Consider the following 24,719-nt stretch of genomic DNA (forward strand, 5'->3'; position numbering starts at 1 on the left):
CCTAGCACCATGACCCCTTCTAAACCCATCCTGGACTTCTGGCAATTCTCTGCTGATGTGCTGTTCTAGTCGGTTTTGGACAATCTTCAGTAGAATCTTGCTTGCATGTGAAATCAGTGCTATTGTTCTGTAGTTTCCACACTCAGTTTGGTCACCCTTCTTTGGAATGGGAACACATATAGATCTCTTCCAGTCAGTTGGTCAAATGGTTGTTCTCCAGATTTCTTGGCACAAGTTGGTGAGCACATCCAGGGCAGCATCTGTTAGCTGAAATACTTCAATTGGTATACCATGTGTTCCTGGGGCCTTATTTTTTGCTATTTCCTTCAAAGCAGCTTGAACTTCTTCTTTCATCTCCATAGGCTCTTGCTCATATGTTATTTCATTAAATTCTTCTGTACCTGCCAATTGCTTTTGATACAATCACTCAGTATATTCTTTCCATCTTCTTTTAATACTTCCTGGATCATTTAATATTCTGCCTAAAGTATCCTTGATTATAGCAAGTCCAGGTTGAATTTGTTCTTCAGTTCCTTGAGCTTAAGAAATACTGACCGAGTTTGGCCCTTTTGATTTTCCGACTCTAGCTCCTTGCACATGTCATTGTAATATTTTCCTTTGTCATTCTGAGCTGCCTTTTGGAATCTTCTGTTCAGCTCTTCAGTATCTTGAATTTTTCCCTTTGCTTTGGCTTCTCTACGCTCCAGTGCAATCTTCAGATTTTCTTCTGACATCCATTTTGGTCTTTTCTTCCTCTTCTGTCTTTGTAATGACCGTTTGCACTCTTCCTGGATGATACATTTGACATCCTCCCACAACTCATCTGGTCTTCGCTCATTAGTGTTCAAGGCCTCAAACCTGTTCCTGAGATGATTCTGAAATTCAGGTGGGATGAAATCAAAGTCATATTTTGGCTCTTGTGGATTTGGTTTAATTTTCCTCAGCTTCAGCTTGAACTTGCATATGAGAAGTTGGTGGTCTGTTCCACAATCAGCTCCTGGCCTAGTTTTCACAGCTGATATTGAGCTTCTCCAGCAGTTTTTTTCCGCAGATGTAATTGATCTGATTCCTATGCATACCATCAGGTGAAATCCATGTGTATATCCTGTGCTTATGTCTCTTACATATTCATTTATATACTAAAACGAGGAATGTGCAATGTGTTGTAATATTTTTCATTGTGTTTCAGTTTAACCAAAACCCCCCACAAACTTCTTAATTGATTTCATGACTAATGTAAAAGACATGACTTATAATGTAAAAGAATCCATCCTAGAGAACATGGAACAAAACAATATTCATAGATGATTATTATGTGTACCATAGTGATGGACTTTTGGGTGAACTGGTGTTTCAACTTTGACGTAAGTGTTTTAAAGTTGTCTTAAATCCACATAATCACAAATAACCTTGCAATTGTTCTCTCAAGAGGAAATGTAGTAATCAAATAAGTTTCCCTCACACACAAAGTTTTTAAATATTTGTTCATGTAACATGAAAATGCTTCTTCTTTTTCTTTTGACAGATTGGCTATTTGGTGTTCTTACGACTTTTTATATTTTTCCTGCATGGTCACCTAGAAAATTTTAAAGAACATTTACTTAGGCTTCATCCATATTTATACGGTAGACTATATTTTATTTTCTAAACTTACACATGTTTTATATAATTTTCTAAGAAGCTTAGACATTCATTGTAAAGAGGATAGGCTGTATTTTATTTTTAATGAAAGTTAATAGCAAAAGAGTTCAATAGAATACCTTCAAAGTCTAATGCATGTGTTCACCTTTCATGCTGTTTAATTAGTTATTTAACATTACTTTTCAACCAGTTTCTTCATATGTAACTGTTTACCTCACTGTGGCTAGAAAGTTAAGTTTGTATTCTAGTAAAGTAACATTAGTGAATACGAAGATGCTAGAGTAAGGAGTGGATGCAGAGGTCAAAGACATGTAAACATAATATAGGCTAGCAATAGTAAAGTATCCAGTTACACTGGAAATGGGCTAGAGTGAAAAAGTTTTAAACATGTTTAAGAGTTAAAAGGTACTGAAGTATATATATAAAGTATATAAGGTATATAGATATAAGGCAAGTATGTAAGGTTGTGTGTCAGGGTTGTATTCTCTCTCCATGCCTATTCAATCTGTATGCTGAGCAAATAGTTCACAAAGTCAGGCTTTGTGAAGAAGAATGTTGTGTCAAAATTTGAAGAAGACTCATCAACAACCTGTGTTAGGCAGATGACAAAAATCTTGCTTGCTGAAAGTAAAGAAGATATGAAATGTTTGCTGTAGAAGATCAAGGTTATACTTGGTTGTGTATTACATTTTAACATCAAGAAAACAAAGGTCCTCACCACAAGACCAATTGTCAAAATTATGATAGATGGAGAAAGGGATGACATTGTGAAATAGCATGTAGCATTATGCTTAATGGCATAATTTTTAACCATATTTAGAATATTTTTTGTTGTTGATTGACATCGAGTAGAGCAGGACTCATAGCAACCCTGTGAGATCTGAGTCCTTTCTGTAGTTCTTTCTGCAAGTTCATAGTTTCCAGAGGCATATGGTTTAGAAAGTGGATGCCACTCCTGCTTTAAACCTGTCTTAAATTGGGAGCTCCACCAAACAATGCCCCCTATGGGCAACTTTATGGCATTTGAGACCCCAATGGCACAAGGTTCAGCATCAAAGCAAACACAGCAAACTGATATAAGAGTGCTGTATGACTTAGAAGAACGTTCCTACAAAATATAGTAACAAATGAATTAACAAATAATCCCTTGGACCCAATTTTTAAAAACAAGGGCCCTCCAGGAGGTCTTGTTGACTTTAAACGAGAGGCGTATATAAAAAGCAAGCAAACATTCCACACAGATCCTCAAACAAAACAAGAGAACCATTTTACAATGTCCAGCCGTATACCCAACTCCAAAATGGGGACAAGGGTCTGGCGTTATATGTTGTGGGTTTTATGTTGTTAAGTGTAAACAAAGGACCTTAAGCCTATTCGATAACTATTTTCCTTTCTCTAAGTTCATACAGTTTATACAGGCATGCTTAGGAAGTGGATGCCACCAAGCCTGTCTTAATCTGTGAGCCCAACCAAACATTGCCAACCACGTGTGGCATTATGGCATTTGACACATCAGTTGCACACCATTCAATATCACAGCAATCCCAAGTTACCTCAGTACAGCAAAATGACATAACAATACTGTACCATAATAGAAGTATGTTCATTTCAAACAATTAAAATGCAAACGAATTTTAAAAAAACCCAGACCTGCACACCATGCTCTCATTGGCTCCAACAAGAGGCTTCTGGTCCACACTCAGCACCAACCAAACAGTTTAGAGCTGAGCCTCATCCAACACAGAAGCTATTTTAGAATAGGCTTATAAAAAATTAATCATAACATTTTGGAAAGGAAAAAAATAGAGAAAGGGTAAAAACAATGATGTGAGTTGTTTGCAAATTATAACTTCCAAGTATCCATTATGAATAAATTATCTAATGTAACAGAATTTCTTTTCAGCTGGTTCTTCCAAGCATTGTTGAGCAGTAACTACATTTAATTGGGCATTCAGCCATTAAGTGATTACTTTCTGAATTATATAGCAAGACTTGTGTATGCATTATTTAACTTGTAGTTTTCGATTGCACCACCAGGGGTCACACATAACATTATAAATCTTATATCGATGAGGGAAATGTGCAGCAGCAGTTTTAGTATCCAAGTACTGAATTTAATTATAGCTTAATAACTAAAATACAATACAAAATATTGATGAATTATTTATCAAAGTAATTTTTTCTTACAATAGCACTTACTTTATCTGAAGACATGTATTACAAGTATCCTAACATCTTTTCAAATGTGGTGTTCATCCTGGAGGCGTCAGAAATATTTTATGAAAAAGTACTACTTTCCAAATCAACTTTGAACTCTAATGGAAACACAGAAGGACATTCTAATAAGAAGGTAAAGTAATTGTGCTTGTCAATCCAGTAAGCTTTGCTGATGATTAACTGTTTAATAAACATGAAAACCCACTAATTTATGTAACATTTTTTTATGGATTGTATAAAATAAGACTAGTAATGGATATTGTATACAATAAGATTAATGTGCACCATTACCACTTTAAATGTCGTAATACATTATTCTTAATTACATCACAGCCATTTAAAATTTCAACATTAATGTAGAGGGACTTTAAAAATAACATTTGATAGTAATATTATTAGGGTTTTTAAAAAAAGGGTAATTGTTAAAATGAAGTGCAGATTATTCCTGTGGACAAATACAATATTTTTGTGCTTTTCTAATTTATATTCAGTATAAACTTGACCATCCGTGAGTTTTCAAGCTATAAATATTATTTTAAATGTGTTTGTGGCTATATATGTTTTTTATTTGAATGAAAGTTTACAAAATAATATTGTTTTTCATGCAATAATTTATATATATTTTGTTTTATAGCATTCATTACCATTGATTAATATAATTAATTAATGACAATTGAACCTTTATTGTATATTCCAGTAATTTTAACTCATTTTCTTATCTCTTCCCATTCCTAGTAACAAACCTTTCCTTAGCTATTTATAATAATGGCTTTATACTATAATTGTCCTTTTATAACTGATATATCACTCAGAATATTTTATTCTAAATTTATTCATATTGTACAGTATTTAATGAAATCTTAGTCATTATTTAGTGTTGCCTAACACTCCATTCTGTGAACATACCATAGTTTATTTAGCCATTCATTCATTGGGTTGTTTCATTTACTTTATATCTTAAATAATGCTGAAATGAGCATTGGTATACACACATCTGTTTGTATTGTTGTTGTTGTTATGTGCCGTTGAGTCACTTGCAACTCATAGCGACCCTGTGTACAACAGCCCTAAACTCTAGTCTGTCCTGTGCCAATCACACTGTCAATCACACTGACATTCCCATCCCAATTACCCTAGTCACGGAATCAATGCACGTCATTGAGGGCCTTCCCCTACTGCGCTGTCCCTCCGCCCTACCAAGCATAATGTCCTTCTCCAAGGACTGGTCCCTCCTTACAACATGCCCAAAGTATGTTAGACGGAGCCTCAGAATCCTTGCCTCTAGGGAGCCGCCTGATTTAACCCTTTCCAGGATGAATCTGTTTGTTTTCCTAGCAGTCCATGGTACCCTCAATACTCTTCTCCAGCACCAAAGCTCAAAGGCATCAATTCTCCTTCTATCCTCCTTAGTCATTGTGCAACTCTCTGATGCATAACAAGTGATAGCAAAGACTATGGCCTGTATCAGACACACCTTAGTCTCCAGAGAGACACCTTTGCTCTTCAGTACTTTGGAGAGGTCCCTAACAGCAAATTTTCCCATGGCAATATGTCTTTTAATTTCCTGGCTACTGGTGCCAAGAGTTTTGACTGTGGAACCAAGCAAACTAAAGCTGTGAACAATCGCAATCTCTTCACCATCCATCCTGATGCTGTCAGTTGGCCCAGTGGTGAGAATCTTTGTCTTCTTGACATTGAGCCTCAATCCATATTGTAGGCTGCAGTCCTTGACCCTCTGCAGCAAGCGCTTCAGGTCCTCCTCAGTTTCAGCGATCAGGATTGTGTCATCTGCATAACACAGATTATTAATAGATCTTCCACCAATCTTGACCCCACATTTCTCCTCATAGAGCCCAGCCTCCCGGATAATCTGTTCTGCATACACCTTGAAAAGGTATGGAGACAGGACACATCCCTGGTGTATGCCCTTCCTAATTTTGAACTATACAGTGTTTCCTTGCTTTGTTCTGACGACTGCCTCTTGGGTCAAGTATAGGTTTCTCATTAGCATGATCAAGTGTTCTGGGATTCCTGTTCATCTCAGAGTCAGCCACAATTTTTTATGATCCACACAGTCAAACGCCTTTGCGTAGTCAATAACACAGATATACATCCCTCTGGTATTCCCTGCTTTCAGCTAGGATCCATCTAACATCAGCTACAATATTCCTAATACCATGACCCCTTCTAAACCCAGCCTGGACTTCTGGCAGTTCTCTGTTGATGTGCTGTTCCAGTTGTTTTTGGATAATCTTCAGTAGAACCTTGCTTGCATGTGAAATTAATGATATTGTTCTATAGTTTCCACACTCTGTTAGGTCACCCTTCTTTGGGATGGGAACAAATATAGATCTCTTCCAGTCAGTTGGCCAAGTGGTTGTTTTCTAGATTTTTTGGCACAACTTGGTTAGCACATCCAGGGCACCATCTGTTAGCTGAAATATCTCAATTGGGATACCATCTATTGCTGGGGCCTTATTTTTTGCTAGTTCCTTCAAAGCAGTGTGAACTTCTTCCTTCATCACCATAGGCTCTTGCTCATATGTTGTTTCATGAAATTCTTCTGTGTCTGCCAATTCCTTTTGATACAGTGACTCAGTATATTCTTTCCGTCTTCTTTTAATACTTCCTGGATCATTTAATATTCTGCCCAAAGCATCCTTGATTATAGAAACTCGAGGTCTGAATTTGTTCTTCAGTTCCTTGAGCTTAAGAAATGCTGATTATCTGACTCCAACTCCTTGCACATTTCATTGTAATATTTTACTTTGTCATCCCGTGCTGCCTTTTGAAATCTTCTATTCAACTCTTCAGTATCTTGAATTCTTCCTTCTGCTTTGGCTTCTCTGTGCTCCAGTGCAATTTTCAGAGTATCTTCTGACATTCATTTTGGTCTTCTCTTCCTCTTCTGTCTTTGCAGTGACCGTTTGCACTCTTCCTGGATGATATCCTCCCACAACTCATCTGGTCTTTGCTCATTAGTTTTCAAGACCTCAAACCTGTTCCTGAGATGGTTCTGAAATTCAGGTGGGATAGACTCAAAGTCATACACTGAATATCAATTCCAACTTTTACTTTTTAGTTTAAATTATTCCTGCAGATGATAAACATATTTATTCTTTATTTCTGCACTCTATTAATAGTTTAGAAATGATACCTGCCATCTGTACATTGAGTATGATTAATTTATGGTAAAGCTAAAGAACTGTATACCACTAATAACTGTCAGAACATTGCTCTTTCTTCCTGCTTTTGTACATTGACAGTGTATGTAGTAGTGGTCTTAAATCACACCATCATCATTATATTAATAAAAATGGTACATTTTACCTTTCTTTTGGAGAAAGCAAGTGACACATTTTAGTAGGATTCCTGTTGAAGTTCTTGAAGTATCTAAAATATGTGCAAATTAATAGCAAACTTTAGCTATATATACAACTTACAGAATGTAATAAGATTCATTTTTAGATGATGGGAGCACCCAGTAGGCCAACACTACTAGGAACACACCGTAAGTTGGATTGTTTTCTCTTTACTGCATAGGGAGTAGATGTTATAGAAAACCATAAATAAGAAGCTATTATAGTTTAGAGATTTAGTTGGATGACTTAAAGAATGGTGGGGAAAGTGAGGACTCTTTCTAGTCTGATTATCAGAAAGCAGAAATAATTCCCAGATTGGGTAATGTTTAGGTGGCAGAGTAACTTTGAGGAAAATAAGTAAAATGCATAGGAAAAAAAAATAGGACATAGCCTTATTTTGTTTTATTATTTTCGTAGGTTGGTCTAAGGTTGGTATTCTGTGAGTGTGTTTATGTTACTAGGAGAATAAAATGTCCCAGCTATAGTGTCTGAATATCAGAAGTTTTTTTCCTTAATGTCAAAATTTCTGGCATCCTAGGAAATTGAAAATAAAACTTAAATCTTATTCAGTGCCTAAATTTTGACTTTTTAAAGTCTGTCTGCTTTCAAAGAAATTTCTCCATTGAAAGAGTGTATGTTAACACCAAGGTTTTTTACACCACTAAATAATCTGTGTAGTCATGCATATGTATGATTTTAAGAAAGTTTGATTAAACTGATTGAGTTTAACTAGTCAAGGTTCTCAGAGATTTCAAAGCATTTCTATTTACTTGTTTATTTGGAATAAATTGGATTTATTTGGAATAAGTCTGATTTATTTAGAATAAATTTGTTATATGTGGACTGTTAAGCTTCCTGGTTGACACCACTAGAATATTTTGGGAAAAAAACTTTATTTAAATGAATTCAAATTTTGGTGGACTCTAATCTAAAGCAGATAATTAAGTTGAGTTATTTGGGTAAAATATATGCATTTGAAGAAATTAGCGTGTGTCCATCTGGTGCCTAACATAACTTTAAGATAGAGCATTCTGTGAAGTCCTCTAACAGTTTAAACATTGATTTGTTTCTGTTTGTTTTTCTGAATTATTGTTCCCAAAATCCTGTAGTCTAGTGGAGAGACTTTGTCTTACACATATCTTTATAGCCAGTATGTGACAATTCCTGGTAAGAGGTGGAGTAATACACAGTTCTGTGGGACTTAATGAAATAATTCGCTAAAAACTGTCAAAATGTCTTAGTCTAATATTTATGAACACATTCTTGGACTTCTGTCTTAAGAGTGTTCAACAACAAACTGTGATCTTGATATTTTATATAATATTTGAGAACTATAAAACCCTTTCAATTCTCTTTACTTCTTCCTTTTGAGTGTAGAAGCATGTAATATCAGCTTAACATTAGCAATAGTTAGCAACTGAGTACCTGTCACAGGATGTATATTTCAAGTTTTACTCTGATAAAAGTTTTATCATCATTATCTAGCAATAAAATCAGATCCCTTTACACCAATTATTTCACTAGACCAATTTAATCAGTAAAACCATAGGGAGCAATAGAGAGTAGGGTTTGAGGAGGCATAATAAAAGCATTCATCTGTTGTCTGAATTTGTAGATTCTTAAAATACTTAGATGACATTGACTATATTGTAATTGATGTAGTGGAATAAAATGTATATGAAACAATGTAAAAACAATATACTTTGTTAACTTTTACTCAAATCACCTTGTTGTTGTTGTTGGTTGTCATTAGTTGGGGATGACTCTTAATGACTCCATGAACAAAAGACCTGAGGCCTTTCTATAACTATCGTTTCTCCAAGTCCATAGAGTTTCCAGAGGTGTATAGTTTAGGAAGTGGGTGTCACTTTTGCTTCCCAATCTGTCTTAAAACTGGGAGCTCCACCAAACCCTGTCCACCATGGATAGCCATTATGGCATTTGAGACCCCAATTGTACAAGGTTCAGCATCACAGCAAACCCAGATTACCTCAGCACAGCAAATTGACAGAAGAGTGCTGTACAACTCAGTAGAATTGTCCTCCAAAATATAGTAGCAAAAGATTAAAAGATAATCCCTCAGACCTGACTTATTAAATATGAGGGCCCTCTGGGAGGTTTTGTTGACTCTAAACAAGAGGCTTAATAAAAAAAAAGGAGGAGGAGGCAAAGAAAAACATTTCACAATGACCCTCAACCAAAATAAGAAAGCCCATTTTACAGAGTCCAATCACTTCACCCAGCTTCCAAAATTGAGACAAGGGTTTGGCCTTTTTTAAAAATTTTTTTTATTGTTATTAAATTTTATTAGTTTTAATGAACATTTACAGGGATTTTGGGTTTTCATTCTTTCATTGCTGCACCATTCTCTCTACCCTCCTCCCCAGTTTGTTCTTCTTCCCCCACCATCAGAATGTCTGTTTTAATTGTCCAGTTGCCACAGTGCTTGTCAAAGTCAGTTCTGATTAATCTCCTTTGTCAGTGTGTCCTTTGCCATTCCCTATCACTCCTCCCTGAGAGAGACTTCACCCTGATTCATAAGGAAAAGGGGATGGCGTATTCTCTTAGCTACTTCCTACTGAAAAGGGACGCTGTGGGTTTCAGGGTGAAGGTCTTTTCTCACTACTCTAAAGGGCCCCTTTGGCAGTAGGAAACACATAGACTATTATGGAGATTGATTTTGGAATTTAGATGCACTGTTATTGATTGTGTTTAGCCGTACATGTTCATATCCTTGAAGATGTATCATGAGGGTGTTGCAACCTAGAAGACACAAATTTGACTAACAAGTTATAAGTACATGAGTCAAAAATTATGGAAAAGTAAAAGAGAAGATTCTTTCATTGTTTTACAAACCCTCCCCCAGGTCCCCTCCACCATGTAGCCATTGCTCTAGACTCCTGTGATTACAGAAATACCTAGTCACATATCTCTTTTAAACAGTTTTCTCCCTCCTCTGTTTCAGTGCAGTATACATTATTGAACCCATCTTACTCAGTCTCTCCCCAACCCCGAGGTTAGTCCCATTCTACAACAGTGACATCATGTAATATTTGTCCTTTTGCGACTGGGTTTGACCATAAATGCAAGTGTCCTCCTAGAAGTCTTGTTGACTCTAAACAAGAGGCTTAAATAATGAAACAATCCATAGAAATTCTCAACCAAACAAAAGTGCCATCATACAGAGTCGAGCCATTAAAATCCAAAATGGAAGACAAGGGTTTGGCAATATATATTGTTATTGTTAAGTGCCTTCTAGTACTGATGCCATAAACAAAAGATTTTATCCTTGTTCTATAACTATTGTCCTTTCTCTAAGTTCATAGAGTTTTCACAGGCATGTTTAGGAAGCGGATGCCACTCCTGCTTCCAAGCCAGTCTTAAGCTGTTAGCTAACCAGGTATTGTCAACCATGTATAACCATTATAGCACTTGACCGACCAATGGCATAAAGTTCTGTATTACAGCAAACCAAAGTTACCTCAATACAAAAAAAAACAACAGAAAAGTGCTGTATCACTTAGGTGTTCATTTCAACAACAATGACAACCAAATGAATTTTAAAAGGCCACAGGCCCACGCTTCAGGCTCTCATTGGTTCCCAGCAAGAGGTTTCCATGGGGATTGGCAGAGTGGACATGCCAGATGAGCTGGGGGTGTCTGGCCCAAAATTTGCCTTCCAGCCAGCCAAAGATGACCCAGAGCCTTCTCACACCAACACAGAGAGAACACACCTCTAAAGCCACACAAATTTCAAATCACACTAATTAATATATAATAAAATACACAGGAAAAAAGAGATATTGACTATATAAGCTGGGTGTACATTTTGACCCTCAAGGTGAAAATCCATATTTTGAAACTAAATTTGCTCTTAATACATTGTCATAACTTTAAAAGTACCACACATTTTTAAATTGACGACCATGCTTTGAAACACTTTTTTTTTAAATGTATTACCGTCATTTGCGGCAATGTGTTAATAATTCCCCTGTCATCCTCTTCTTCAGATGCCAAGGAAAACTAAGTCATAAAGATTAACAATTGTGTGTTTCCAGTGATTGTTTCTTAGGGGATGTAATGATTTTGTCGTGCTGTCAATCTTGTGTCATTGAATGAACACAGTGGACCCATGTGACAGAATAGGAATTTATTATTATTAATGAATTATATTAACTACAGTTGCTTGTAGAATCAGACTTGTGTATATTACTTGGTGAAACATGAAGTGTAAACAAAGATACAACTGTATTTGTATACTTAAAATTTTTTTCAAATGAGACAACTGTATTCCAGAAAGATTTTTTCATGTTTTATTTCCAGGAATACTTGCAAGTTGGTGAAAGATATGAAATTAGCCATTTGCTTTGGCATTCTGTTGCAGCTTGGACTTGTGTTCAGAAGAATAGTCTTAAACTGAATGAAGTACTTAAACATCTGAAGTTCCATAAAACACAGATTCAGAAGAAATGCTGGTAAGGTGAATCCTATAACTGTTGGAGCAACCTTTGTGCTTAAGTGTTAAAGAACCTTTTTATTTAAATGTTAATCACACCTTAGTTGACTATGAAAAAAAAATTATAGTTTTAGCTCCTAAAGCTGGAGCAATTTATATATTTTGTATTAGTTCATTTCATCAATAAATTCTTCTTTCCCTTTTTTATTAGAATTGCATATATATATATATATATATATTTCTCTTTTTTAAAATGAAACTTCATTTATTAAATGATTCTTACCACTGGACCTATAGGTAGCATCATGATGTGATGGATGGAGGGGAACTGTCAACACCTTCCTCTTGATTGGATCCACAACAAACACCCTTGGTACTGTTGTTGTTAGGTGCTGTTGAGTCAAGCATGAATTTGAGTGACCATATGAACACTAGATCTGAACCCTGTCCTATATCCTATGCCATCCTCACACTTCATTGCAGCAGTCAGCTCACCTAGCTGAGGGTTTTTCTCTCCTTCACCAACCCTTCACACTTCACAGCATCAGCCCCTCCTAGCAACATGACCAAAGTATGTGAGGTGTAGCCTCATAATTCCTGCCTCCAAAGAGCTCTCTGGCTGCACCTTCTCCTGGACATATCTTTTTGTTTTCTTGGCAGTTCTTGGGATGTTCAGTGCTCTTCTCCAACTCCACAGCTCAAAGGCATCAATTCTTTTTCTGTCATCCTATTTATTGTCCAACTCCCAGATGCATAGCAAGTAATCAGAAAGACCATGGTCTGAATCAGATGCCACACTCCTCCTCATAGAGTCCAGCCTCTAGGATAACTTGCTTAGCATGAAGATTGAATAGATATATAGAGAACATGCAGGACTGTGGCATCAGGATTGGAGGGAGACTCATAAATAACCTGCATTATGCAGATATCACAACACCTCGATTTTAAACCAAGCACTGTTCCCCTGCTCTGTTTGTACAACAGCCTCCTGGTCCAGGTAGGTTCCACATGAGCACAATTAAGTACTAACAGTCAGATAATCAGGAAATGTATTGCACTGGTTAAGTCTCCAGCTGGGGACCTCTCTGTTATTGAGGAGTAACAATGCCAATTTGAGGACTAAGGCGTGTCTGATTTAGGCCACGGCTTTTTTAATCACTTGCTATGCTTCTGAGAGCTGGACAATGAATAAGGATAACAGAGATGAATTGATGCCTTTGAGCTTTGGTTTGGAGAAGAGTGCTGAACATCCCATGGAATGCTAAAAGAATGAATAATTATGTCTTGGAGAGAATGTGTCCAGAGTGTTCTTCGGAGGCAAGAATGATGGGGCTTCACCTCATATACTTAGGGCATGTTGCTAGGACGGGCTGTTCCTTGGAGAGGGACATGATGCTTAGAAAAGTAGAGGGTCAATGAAGGAGAGAGAGGAAGATCCTCAACCAAGTGAATTGACATAGTGACTGCTGCAATGGGGTCTAAAGTGTAAGGGAATGTGAGGAGGGCACATTATAGGAAAGGGTTCAGATCTGTTATTCATAGGGTCCCTAGGAGCTGTACTTGACTCAATGACGCCTAACAACAACAACAAAAACAAAAACAACCAATGAAATTTATTAATAAGAATGAGTTCTAGTCCCATATTAAAACTCTGTATTTTTCAAGTTGATTAACAATAGCAATGATATACAGTTTACTATCCTTGAATGAAATATACTAATTTTCTTTTTCTATGCCTTACTTGCATATTACAGCAAAAGTTAATCTTGAGTAATTAATTTGGCTCAGGATTGGACAGGCTTCCGAGTAGTTCATAGGGTCACTATGGATCACAGGTGACTCAACGGCCCATTTGGTAAGAAAAAAAGAAATCTTTAGGTATACATAGAATAAAGAAAAGTTCAACAAAAGGAAAAGGATTTTAAAGAAGGATTTCTGAGAAAATTGACTAGAGCATATACCAAAAATTTGTAAGAATAAGAGTTTTGACTTCCTCTTAATAAAGCAAAAAGTTGTTAAGTGGCATTGAGTCAAGTATAACCACAGTGATCCTGTGAACAGCAATATTGTGCCATCTACGTAACACAAGTTTTGGGTGAGTCTTTCACTGATCATGATGCCACATTCCTTACCATAGAGTCCAGATTTATGAATTATTTGCTCAGCATACAGATTTAAAGGTATGTAGAAAGGGTACAACCCTGAAATACACCCTTGCAGACATTAAACCATGCAGTGTTCCCTTGCTCTGGGCAACAGCTTCTTGATCTAAGTGTAGATTTCTCATGTGCACAATTAAATGGTCTCTGATTCACATTCTTTTCAGTGTTAGCTATAATTTGCTATGTTCCACATGGTCAAATACCTTTCTCTAGTCAATAAAACACAAGTAGACCTTCTGCAATTTAGTCTCTGAAAACCTACCTGGAGGGTTCTGACTCCACAGCAATGAGTTGAATTGAGTTCATAAAAATATGAAGTAAAAAAGTGCAAAGTATGAAGAAGAATGTAGCGTTAGAATTGGAATAATATTCAACAATGACTTTCGTTATGCACATGACACAACCTTGCTTACAGAGAGCAAAGAGGACTTGAAATATTAACTAAAGAAGATCAGTGATTACAGCCATCAATATTAGTTACATCTCAGCATCAAGAATATACAAATACACAACATTATGATAGATAAAAAGAGAGATTTTTTTCAAAGATTTCATTTTACTTGGAACCACAGTCAGTAGCCACAGTAACAGAAGTCAGGAAATCAAGATATATTGCACTGGTGAAATCTTCTGTCAAAGCCTTCTTTACAGTGCATGAGAGGAGAGTGCCCAAGTTAGGAAAAGCCTATCTTTGTGTTCACAGTGCAACTCCCTAGAGATTCTTAAATTATTTGCTCAGCCTGCAAGTTGAATAAATATGTGGATAAAGGCTATAACCCTGACACATACCTTTCCTCATTTTAAACCATACAGTGTTCTCTTTTCTGATTGGAGTACTGCTTCTTGTTCTGTTGTTTTCATATCTGTCCTGTTAAGATTAATAACAGACTATATATGAGAAGTCTTAGATCAGCATAGTCTCAAGTGCTAAACCAGCTGCATGTATCTATAATTTTTTATACAAACAGTGTCATCCTTGGCTCAGATAATCAATTCTTCGATGACCCTTGGTTTCAGATTCACTAGAAGGTCTCCCAGAGACTCAGATTCATCAGGGGAATGACACAATGTGATCATAGGCAGCAGGCTTGTTTTGGAGAAACTGGTGAGCAATAGGCCAGGATCCTGTGGACTGTCACTTGTGGCAAATTTAGGTGATGACTATGGGTGATGCTGGCTGGTGGTGTAGAAACTGATAAGCAGCTGGAAGCTATGTCCCAGGCGAGCAAGCTTTTCTAAAGGTATGAAAAAAACAAAAACAAACAAACAACAAAAAAACCAAAAGCAAACACCAACACATGTCACAAAGGTTCCACGAGTTTATATAAGCTGGCAAAATGATTTTTACAGTGGGCTTGAGTGCGTTAGAGATCTTGAGGATGGGTAGCACAGGAAAGGGCAAGTTTCTGATCTATTGTTCATAATGTAGTTATGGATTGTGGTGGGCTTGATGACATCCACCACCACCACCACCACCACCACCAATAACAACAACTTTCTTCATGAGATTAGATATAGTGAATCATCTCAATGACGAGATCTACTAAAAACAGCCAATCAGCTGGAAAGGAATTTCATCAGTGGTGTGGACTGCATAGATTATGTATGGATATTTGACACATTCTACAAGCAAATGTTTCATATTCTTGATTTAAATATTTCTTTCTATAAAAGTGAAAACTGCCTTGATTTTGTCTCTTTATAGAAAACATAGCTTAAAAACTGGAAAACTGTCTGCAGAAAACTCAAGCAAGATCCATACCTGACTAAATACACAAAAACCAACTCAAAGTGGACCATGGACCTATGAATAAAACCAAGGACTATAAACTTCATTAAAGAAAAGCTTGGAAGAATGCTAGAAGTCCTAATCCACAACATAAACAGTCTTCCAAGCATCCTGAAAAATTTACACCCAGGGGAGGATAAATTAGATGAATGGGATCTTCTAAGAATCAAATCCCTATGCACATCCAAAATCTTCTCCAACAAGGTAAAAAGGGAAGCCACAGATTGGAGAGAAATTTGGTAATGACATGTCAGATAAGGGACTTATATCTAGAATTTATAAAATACTTGATCACCACAACCAGATAAAGATAAATAACCCAATTGAAAAATGGGCACAGGATATGAACAAACACTTCAAAGAAGACATTCAGATGGCTAGCAAACAGATGAAGAAATGTTAAAAATCTCTAGCTCTAAGAGAGATGTAAATCAAAACAACTATGAGATATCATCTTACCCTGGTCAGAATAGCAAAATTTAACAGAACAGCAAGCAACAAATGCTGATGAATTTGTGGAGAAACTGGAACCCTTATTCACTGTAGGTGGGAGTGTAAAATGGTGCAACCATTATGGAAGACAGTATGGCACTTTCTCAAAAAGTTGTAAATAGAGATACCATTTGACCCTGCAATTTCACAACTGGGAATATTCCCCAAAGAAACCAGAACTGCCACCCAAGCAGATATATGCACACCCATGTTTATTATGGCTTTGTTCACGATAGCAAATAGTTGGAAACAATCTAAGTGCCCATCAACAAATGAATTGATAGAGAAACTGTGGTATATTCACACAATGAAATACTATGCTGCTTTGAAAAACAAGGAACTCATGAAGTATCATACAAAATGGGTGACCCTGGAGGACATTATGCAGAGTGAAATATCTCAGTCACTAAAGGACAAACACTGCATAGTACCACTGTTGTAAAACAAAGTCTCTGTAAACTTTCATTAAAATTAATCATAATAAGAAAAAAGAAAACACAGCCTAAGACAACACGTACAGTGCTCAAATCTAAGAAAAAGGAGAACTTCCCATTATTGTGAATTAGATACTCTGGAAGCCATGTAGAGCCCTGTTGGCATAGTGTATTAAGTGTTGAGACTGTAACTAAAGGGTAGAATTTTTTTTTTTTATAATTGCAAATCACACACTTTACTGGGGAGTGCACGTAGTCTGAAGACCATTTATAATGTCACATATAAACCAAACAACCACTCATTGGGATAAAGAAGAAGCAGTGTTCTCTTGGTATTTACAGCCAGCAAGGCATTTCTACTCTGTCCTATAAGTTGCTATGAGTTAGAATCAGCTTGACAGTAGTGATTTAGTATTTTATATGGAAGACAGGATAATCCTTTCAAACCGTTTTAAGTTATAGAGAATTAGCACCACAACAAGATAAAGGTGAATAACCCAATTGAAAAATGGGCACAGGATATGAACAGACATTTCACCAAGAAGACATTCAGATGGCCAACAAACACATGAAGAAATGTTCAAAATCCCTAGCTCTAAGAGAAATGAAAATCAAAACAACTATGGGATATCATCTCATCCCAGTAAGAATAGCAAAATTTAACATAACAGCAAACAACAAATGCTGGCGAGATTGTGGAGAAAGTGGAACCCTTATTCACTGTTGGTGGGAGTGTAAAATGGTACAACCAGTTTGGAAGGCTGTATGACGCTTTCTCAAAAGGTTGCAAATAGAAATACCATTTGACCCAGCAATTCCACTTCTGGGAACGAAACCATAACCACTACCCAAGTAGATATATGCACACTCATGTCTATTGCAGCTTTGTTCGCAATGGCAAAGAACTGGAAACAACCCAAGTGCCCATCAACAAATGAATGGATAGAGAAACTCTGGTATATTCACACAATGGAATCCTATGCAGCACTGAAAAACAAGGAACTCATGAAATATTATGCTAAGTGGATGACCCTAGAGGACATTATGCTGAGTGAAATATCTCAGTCACAAAAGGATAAATATTGCATAGGACTACTATTGTAAAACAGGGCTGACATTGGGGTTGAGGGAAGACAGAGAAGAAGGGGAGGAATGATGTATACTGCATTGCAACAGATGAGGGAGAGAACTCTTTAAAAGGGATATATGATTAGGTATTATTGTCATAACAGGAGTCCAGAATGAAGGCTGCACAGTGCAGTGGACTTTGTGGGGGAGGGATTGCATAGCAAAGAAAGAGTTTTTTCTTTTACTCATCATGGAGAAAAGTGAATTTGGGGAGAGGGGGTTGGCAGGGAGAAAAGTGCAACAATGAATGACTGGGAACCCTAAGTCTCTGTAAAAGTTCATTAAAATTAATTTAAAAAAAATTATGGGGAATTGTTGTTACTGTTGCTAATTACTTGCTGTATACATCAGAGAGCTGGACAATGACAAAAGAGGACAGAAGAAGACTTGATGCCTTTGAGTTGTGGTACTGGAGAAGAATATTGAACATACCATGGACTTCCAAGAGAACTAACAGGTCTGTCCTGGACAAGATGAAGTCAAACTGTTCTTTAGAGGCAAGGATTTTGAGGCTCTGTCTCACATACTTTGATCAGGTTGCCAGGAGGGACATCATGCTTGGAAAGGTGGACGGACAGCACAGAAGAGGAAGACTCCCAATGAGAATGATTAACACAGTAAGTGGGGTAATGAGGGGTAGGTGTGTCAGAGACAGTGAGATTTGCTCAGTATAGAGCAGGATTCAAAGTTATTGTGCACAGGGTTGCTATGAGTCTGAACTGACACATAAAAATTGTTTGGACCTGTTGTGTTGTCTATGACTCATAACGGCCCCAGGAATAACTGATTTGAACTTGGCCCTATCCTGTGTCATCCTCATAAATCTCTGACATGCTTAAGCCCATTGTTAAAGTCATTTTGTCAATCTATCTTGTTATAGGTCTTCTTCTCTTACTCTGATCCTCTGCTTTTCCAAACATGATATATTTTTCCAAGCATGATATATTTTTCCAAGGATGAGCCTCTCCTAACAACCTGCCCCAAAGTATGTGAGATGGAATTTCACCATCATTGCCTCTATGGAGCACTCTGGTTGCACTTTCTCCAAAACATATGTATTTGTTCTTTTGGAATTCCACAGGCTAGTCAATACTCTCCTCCAGCATCACAACTTAAAGACATTAACTCTCATTCTGTCATCCTTAATCATGGTCAGACTTTCAGATGTGTAGCTTGGATTAGCTGCACCTTAGCCTTTAAACTAACATAGAGCTCTTTAGCACTTTGATGAAGTCCAGGCTATGCCTTGGAGGCAAGGATTCTGGGGCTTCATCTGACATATTTTGGACATGTTGTAAGGAGGGACAGGTCCTTGGAGAGGGACATCATGCTTGGGAGGGTGGAGGGACAGCGCAGGAGAGGAAGACCCTCTAAGAGATGGATTGATTCAGTGACTGGGGTAATTGGGAAGGGTGTGTCAGAGGCAGTGCGATTGGCACAGGACAGAGCAGAGTTTAGGGCTGTTGTACATAGGGTCGCTATGAGTCACAAACGACTCGACGACATATAACAACAACAACAACAACAATAGCTCTTTAGCACTTTGATGAGGTCCTTGACATCAGATATTCCCAATGTAATATATCTTTTTATCTCTTCACTGGTGGTACCAAGTAAGATGAAATCATTGACTTCTTTTCTCCTACTACCATGGTGTTTTCTATTGGCCTAAAGGTATGGATTTTTGTTTTATTGATGTTGAGATGTAATCCACATTGAAAACTGTAGTCTCTAAATTACAGAAGATTCTTATTGTTGTTATGGTTGTGTGCTGTGGAGTCAGAACTGATTCAAAGTTCATTCTTCAGTGGATTTTCAGAAACATTAAATCTCACAGCAAGAGATTTATCATTCTTTTCAATTGGAACAACTGGTGGATTCAAACCACTTGCTTTCAGAATTGCTGTGCAACTTCTTGTCACTAAGCCTAAGGTATTCAAATATATAGCTCATTTCCAAAAGAATGTACAATTAGGACAACTTTAGCTTTTTTTGATTGGGAAAAAAGTTTATGTATTTTGCCATATGAAATGAATGTTGCATGACTATGTCAAATTTATTTATTTTTTTGTATTTTTTAAATTTGTTTTTAAATTTTTTTTTACAGAGGTTTTGGATTTCCATTCATTCATTGCCACAATTTTCTCCCTTCCCCCCCTTCCCCATCAGCTCACTTTCCCCTCCGAAGAGAGAAAAACAAAAAGGAAAAGAATTCCTTCATTAGCATACAATTCCCACGTCCTTTCCCCCCACCCCCCACCCCAGTACACTTCTCTATGCAACCTTAATTCTGGATTCCTGTGCTAACCATAATACTCAATCATATATCACTTCTAATCTGTTCTTTCCCTCATTTGTTTCAATACAATATACATAATTTATCCAGTTTTTTCTGTCATACCCCCACCCTGATGTCAGACCCATTCTACAACAGTGACACCATATTTCACTCAGCATAATGTCCTCCAGGGTCACCCACGTCAAATTTATTTTTAAAGAACTCTAATAATTACCAAATAAGTTTAATTAAATACTGAGGTACTGAAGATGACTGATTATGAATATGTAATTCTATAATCCATGGTTTGTTTTTAATAATTTTTCATTTTTAGTCATCTCTAAATCTATTTCATTTACATACGCTTAATATTTGTCATTGGAAGCAGGAGTGGCATCCACTTCCTAAACAACATGCCTCCAAAAACTCTATGAACTTTGCTAAATGTTGATAGTTGTAGAGGGTCTTCAGGCCTTATGTTCATAGGGTCGCTGATTGATGCTCGACTCGAAGACAATCAACAACAACAACAATATATGTCATGCTTGGAAGGTTAGAGAGACAGCACAACAGAGGAAGAACCTTGATGAAATGGATTGATTCAGTGAGTGAGGTAATGGGTGAAGTTGTGTTAGAGACATTAAGATAGGCACAGGATAGGACAGGGTTTAGGTCTATGAGTCGCAAGTATCTCAACAGCACATAACAAAAACAACAACAATAACAACAACATTAATATATGTGTAGGATGCCTGTAAACATTTATGGAATTAAAATTCTTACTATTTTTTAGTTTTGGAGAGATTATAGATAACACATACATGTCTGTTCTTATGAAGTAAGGCAAAACATTTTTCCTGACCTTACAATAGGTAGTTCTCCTTTGATCATTTCTAATCATGCTGGGAAAGGTGGAAGGTCAGACAAAAAGAAGAACTAGACAAGGTGGATTTACACAGTTACTATTAACAACTGGATTGAGCATGTTGGAGTTAACAAGGATGGTGCAAAATAACGAAGGTTTAGATCTGTTCACAGGGCTACTATGAGTGGTAAAGGATTTGATGGCGCAGGGTCCACAAAAGAGAGGAAGACCCTTAACAATGTTGGAAATCATGAGGACAGCACAGAAGAGGCACAAGTTCAGATCTCTTGTTCAGGCCTTATGAGTCCTACTGAACTCAATGGCATATGGCAACAACAATGGTCATAGTAGATAATTCATCAAGTACTTCTCTGCTTTATTCATCATTATCTCCTTTATCAAGATCCTATAAAATGGCAGGAGACAAGTAAAAGTAGATGATTTCATATTAGCCTGCAAAAGCAAAGATCCTGTAGGCGTGAAGAGACTAAAATCAACTGCAACCTGACTGGTTGCAGGGAAAGCACAAAGAAAAGAAATACAATAATGATGATAAATTTCAAAGGAAACAGGAAAAGAAATGCAAGCTCCTAAGCCCTACTATCATGTCACTGGCCTTTATCTAGGAAGTCTAGCTTCCCTGAGCCCTGATAAGCAACTTGCCTTAAGGCAGATTTCTACTTAATACTGGTGAATTTAATATGATGCTCTATTTTCTCAATGCTCCACCCTGTGGTTTAGCTTTTTATAAACTTTTCCATTTTCTCTGGGAAGATAGCTCAGCCCAGTGTCAGAGACATCCTAATCTTACTTGAAAATAATGAATTGTGTTTATAATTGAATTATTAGTCAATAAAGACTGGGAGAATTGCAGTGTGTCATTTCCATAGAGCAGTATAAGATATAAAAGGATATCTCCCAAAGAAAAATAGATGATTTAATGTGTTCCACAAATATATTAAAAAAAGATTTGCAATTTAAAACTTTATCTACATTGTGTTTTATCTATAGTATTTGTGGTTGAATCAAAATGAATCAAGCAAAGAATCCACTGTTTTGTGTGCCAGAAAGACCTTTGGCTTAGATATCTACATTGGCTATGTCCATGCACTTTTTCTAATTATGTCTAAGAAATAACAAAGAAAAGCCATTTAAACTACAGCTTGCATTAAATATTCTCCCCTGTACTTCATTAGCTGAAAGTGTCAACATAGATCCTTGTTCTTTACTTATCTGTTTCTTATTGATTTTTAGATTCTCCAAGCTAATTGTAATAATTTAGTCCTACCCAATCATAATTTATGTTTTATTATCTCTCTTAGGCAGGATTCTTTAGATACACAAAACCAATGAAGCTTATTTGGACATAACAAGCATGCATATGTATATATATATACACACACACACACACACACATATAAAAACACACACACAGTAAGTTCTCTGGTGGTTTACTGGTAAGGAATTGCACTGCCAACCAAAAGGCACATGGTTTTTATGCATAGGTAAAAAAGATGGGCAATTTTCTCTCATTTAGTCCCATTGAAAATGTACTGGAGTGTCAACAATGAATCATAATGGCTGATAGGCTAGTGATCAGGAGTTGGCACATAGTTTAAATCTACCAGCTTCTGTGCTAGAAAAAGGTGGGCAGTGTCTTTCTCTTTAATTTGCAGCCTCTGAAAACCCACTGGAGGTTCAGCTGTGGGTCAGTTCTGAGTCCATAGCTGTAAAAAGAATGAGGGCCACATAGAATGACCATATCTGACCTTTATCAACTTCACAAAGGGGTACTGTTGCCGTCAACATCTTCAAGACAAAACCTATTTCTATGAGGTCAAACATGTCCCCTAAACTCCTATACTTCTCTCTCTCATCTTAACACCAATCTCACTGCTTGATTGGGTCCAAAATCCATTGTGGTAGCTGAAAGACCACACAGAATATTAGAGAAGTTCAAAGGTTATAATCCAGGTTTGTAGCAGAATACTATTAAGATAGTTTCCCAAATGTGTACATATACACCTCAGCCTTGAGTCTCGTGGCTTTTGGCCCATGTAACAAATTATCAGTCCTGCCATTATTGGTGTTCCCTACAAAATCAGGAAAGGTGTCCACCAGGGATGCATCCCATCCCCATACCTTTTCAATCTGTTTGTGGAACTGATCATCTGGGAGGCTAGGCTCTTCGGGGAGAAATGTGGCATCAGAATTAGAGGAAGACTCATCAACAACATGTATTATGCAAATAACACAATCTTGTGTGCCAAAGCTGACTAGGACCTGAGGCATTTGCTGCAGAAGGTCAAAGACTGTAGCCTTCAAAACTCAATATCAAAAAATCAGATTCTCAACACTGGGTCGATTGGCAGCATCATGATAGACAGTGAAGAGATTGAGATTCCACAGTCAACACTCTTAAAACCAGCAACCAGGAAATCAAAGCATGAATTGGATTGGGAAAATCTGCTGTCAGGGATCTTCCCAGGGTACTGAAGAACTACAATGTCAGTCTAGAGACTATTGTGTGCCTGATCCAGGCCACAGTCTTTGCAATTACTTGCTATGTATCAGAAAGCTGGACATGACAATGACTGAAGATGATAGAAGAATTAATGCCTTTAAGTTGTGGTGCTGGAGAAGAGTATTGAATATGCCATGAACTGCTAGGAAAACAAACAGATTCATCCTGGAGATAGTAAATCCAGGCTGCTTCTAGAAGGCAAGGATTCTGAAGCTCCATCTGACATACTTTGAGCATATTGCAAAGAGGGACCAGTCCTTCGAGAGGGACATCATGCTTGGAAGGTTGGAGGGACAACGCAATAGAGAAAGACCCTGGATGAGACGGATTGACTCAGTGACTGGAGTAATGGGGGTAGGTGTGTCAGAGACAATGAGGTTGGCTCAAGATAGTGCAAGCTTCAGAGCTGTTGTACAAATGCGTTTTAAGTGACTCAACAGCACATAACCACAGCAACAAGCCCTACTTCAACAAATTTGGGCAAAGGCTCTTAGCTCCAGTTCCAATTGTGTAGCAGTCTCAAGATCCCATCTCTTGTCAGGTCTCTAGTTCTCCACTGTAGTTGTTACTGCTGTTGATCCTATAGGTGCTCTTCCTTGCTCTTTTCCTGGCATGAGGTTTCTTCTTTATACTTCCAGATGTACTTATTTTATTGGTGAGACTAGCTAATTCCCTTATGGATAGGCTAACACTCTATTTTCATATTCTCACCCATCTCTGTGGCATAGTCCAATTCAATGGCTAGGAAAATTATATTGAAAGATAAACTCCACGATAGCACATAAAAATGATACACAACAACAAATTATACTCATACACAAAGGTAAGTGGTTCAAATCTAACAGCTTTGTCATGGGAGAAAAGAAGATCTTCTCCCATAAAATTAACTACCTTTGAAGACACTCTGAGGGGTCAGTTATGAGTAGGTTCCAACTTTATGGTAGACACCAAAACACCGAGACACACACACACACACACACAGAGAGAGAGAGAGAGAGAGAGAGAGAGAGAGAGAGAGAGAGAGAGATTTATCTCAAAGAATTGGCGTACAATGTTGTAGAGGTTGGTAAATCCTAAATCTCATCTTGAACCTCAAGATAAAGGCTTCTCCTGCTCATGTAGTTCCAAGGATTGAATAACCTAAACTCCCTTTTAACGGAGTGGTTGCTTTGAGTAGGTATCATCATGGAGATCATTACTTTATATAGAGGCTCAAAAAGGAAACATTATATAAGATACTGAAATGGAAATTACTCCATCCTGGCTGTCAACCAAGGAAACCCTAGTCAGCCAAACTGACACACAATATTAATTATCACAGTCTACCCCTTTCCATCATGATTTGTGTACCCGTCTTCTTAACTTAAAATT

General features: G+C 37.2%; 1 protein-coding gene across 1 annotated transcript in view; it reads left to right on the forward strand.

The window, feature by feature from the left end:
* The window catches only part of TMEM232 (transmembrane protein 232), a 480,401-nt gene that overhangs the window by 95,260 nt on the left and 360,422 nt on the right, over nucleotides 1-24,719 (forward strand). Inside the window, exons 6-9 of the mRNA XM_006886706.1 lie at nucleotides 1,526-1,625; nucleotides 3,834-3,996; nucleotides 9,070-9,081; nucleotides 11,567-11,695. Coding sequence (XP_006886768.1) covers nucleotides 1,526-1,625; nucleotides 3,834-3,996; nucleotides 9,070-9,081; nucleotides 11,567-11,695 — 404 coding nt within the window. The remainder of the gene's footprint in view (nucleotides 1-1,525; nucleotides 1,626-3,833; nucleotides 3,997-9,069; nucleotides 9,082-11,566; nucleotides 11,696-24,719) is intronic.

The sequence above is a fragment of the Elephantulus edwardii genome, unplaced genomic scaffold (genome assembly GCF_000299155.1).
Source record: "Elephantulus edwardii isolate Elephantulus edwardi_28Jun2011 unplaced genomic scaffold, EleEdw1.0 scaffold00050, whole genome shotgun sequence".
Taxonomy (NCBI): domain Eukaryota; kingdom Metazoa; phylum Chordata; class Mammalia; order Macroscelidea; family Macroscelididae; genus Elephantulus; species Elephantulus edwardii.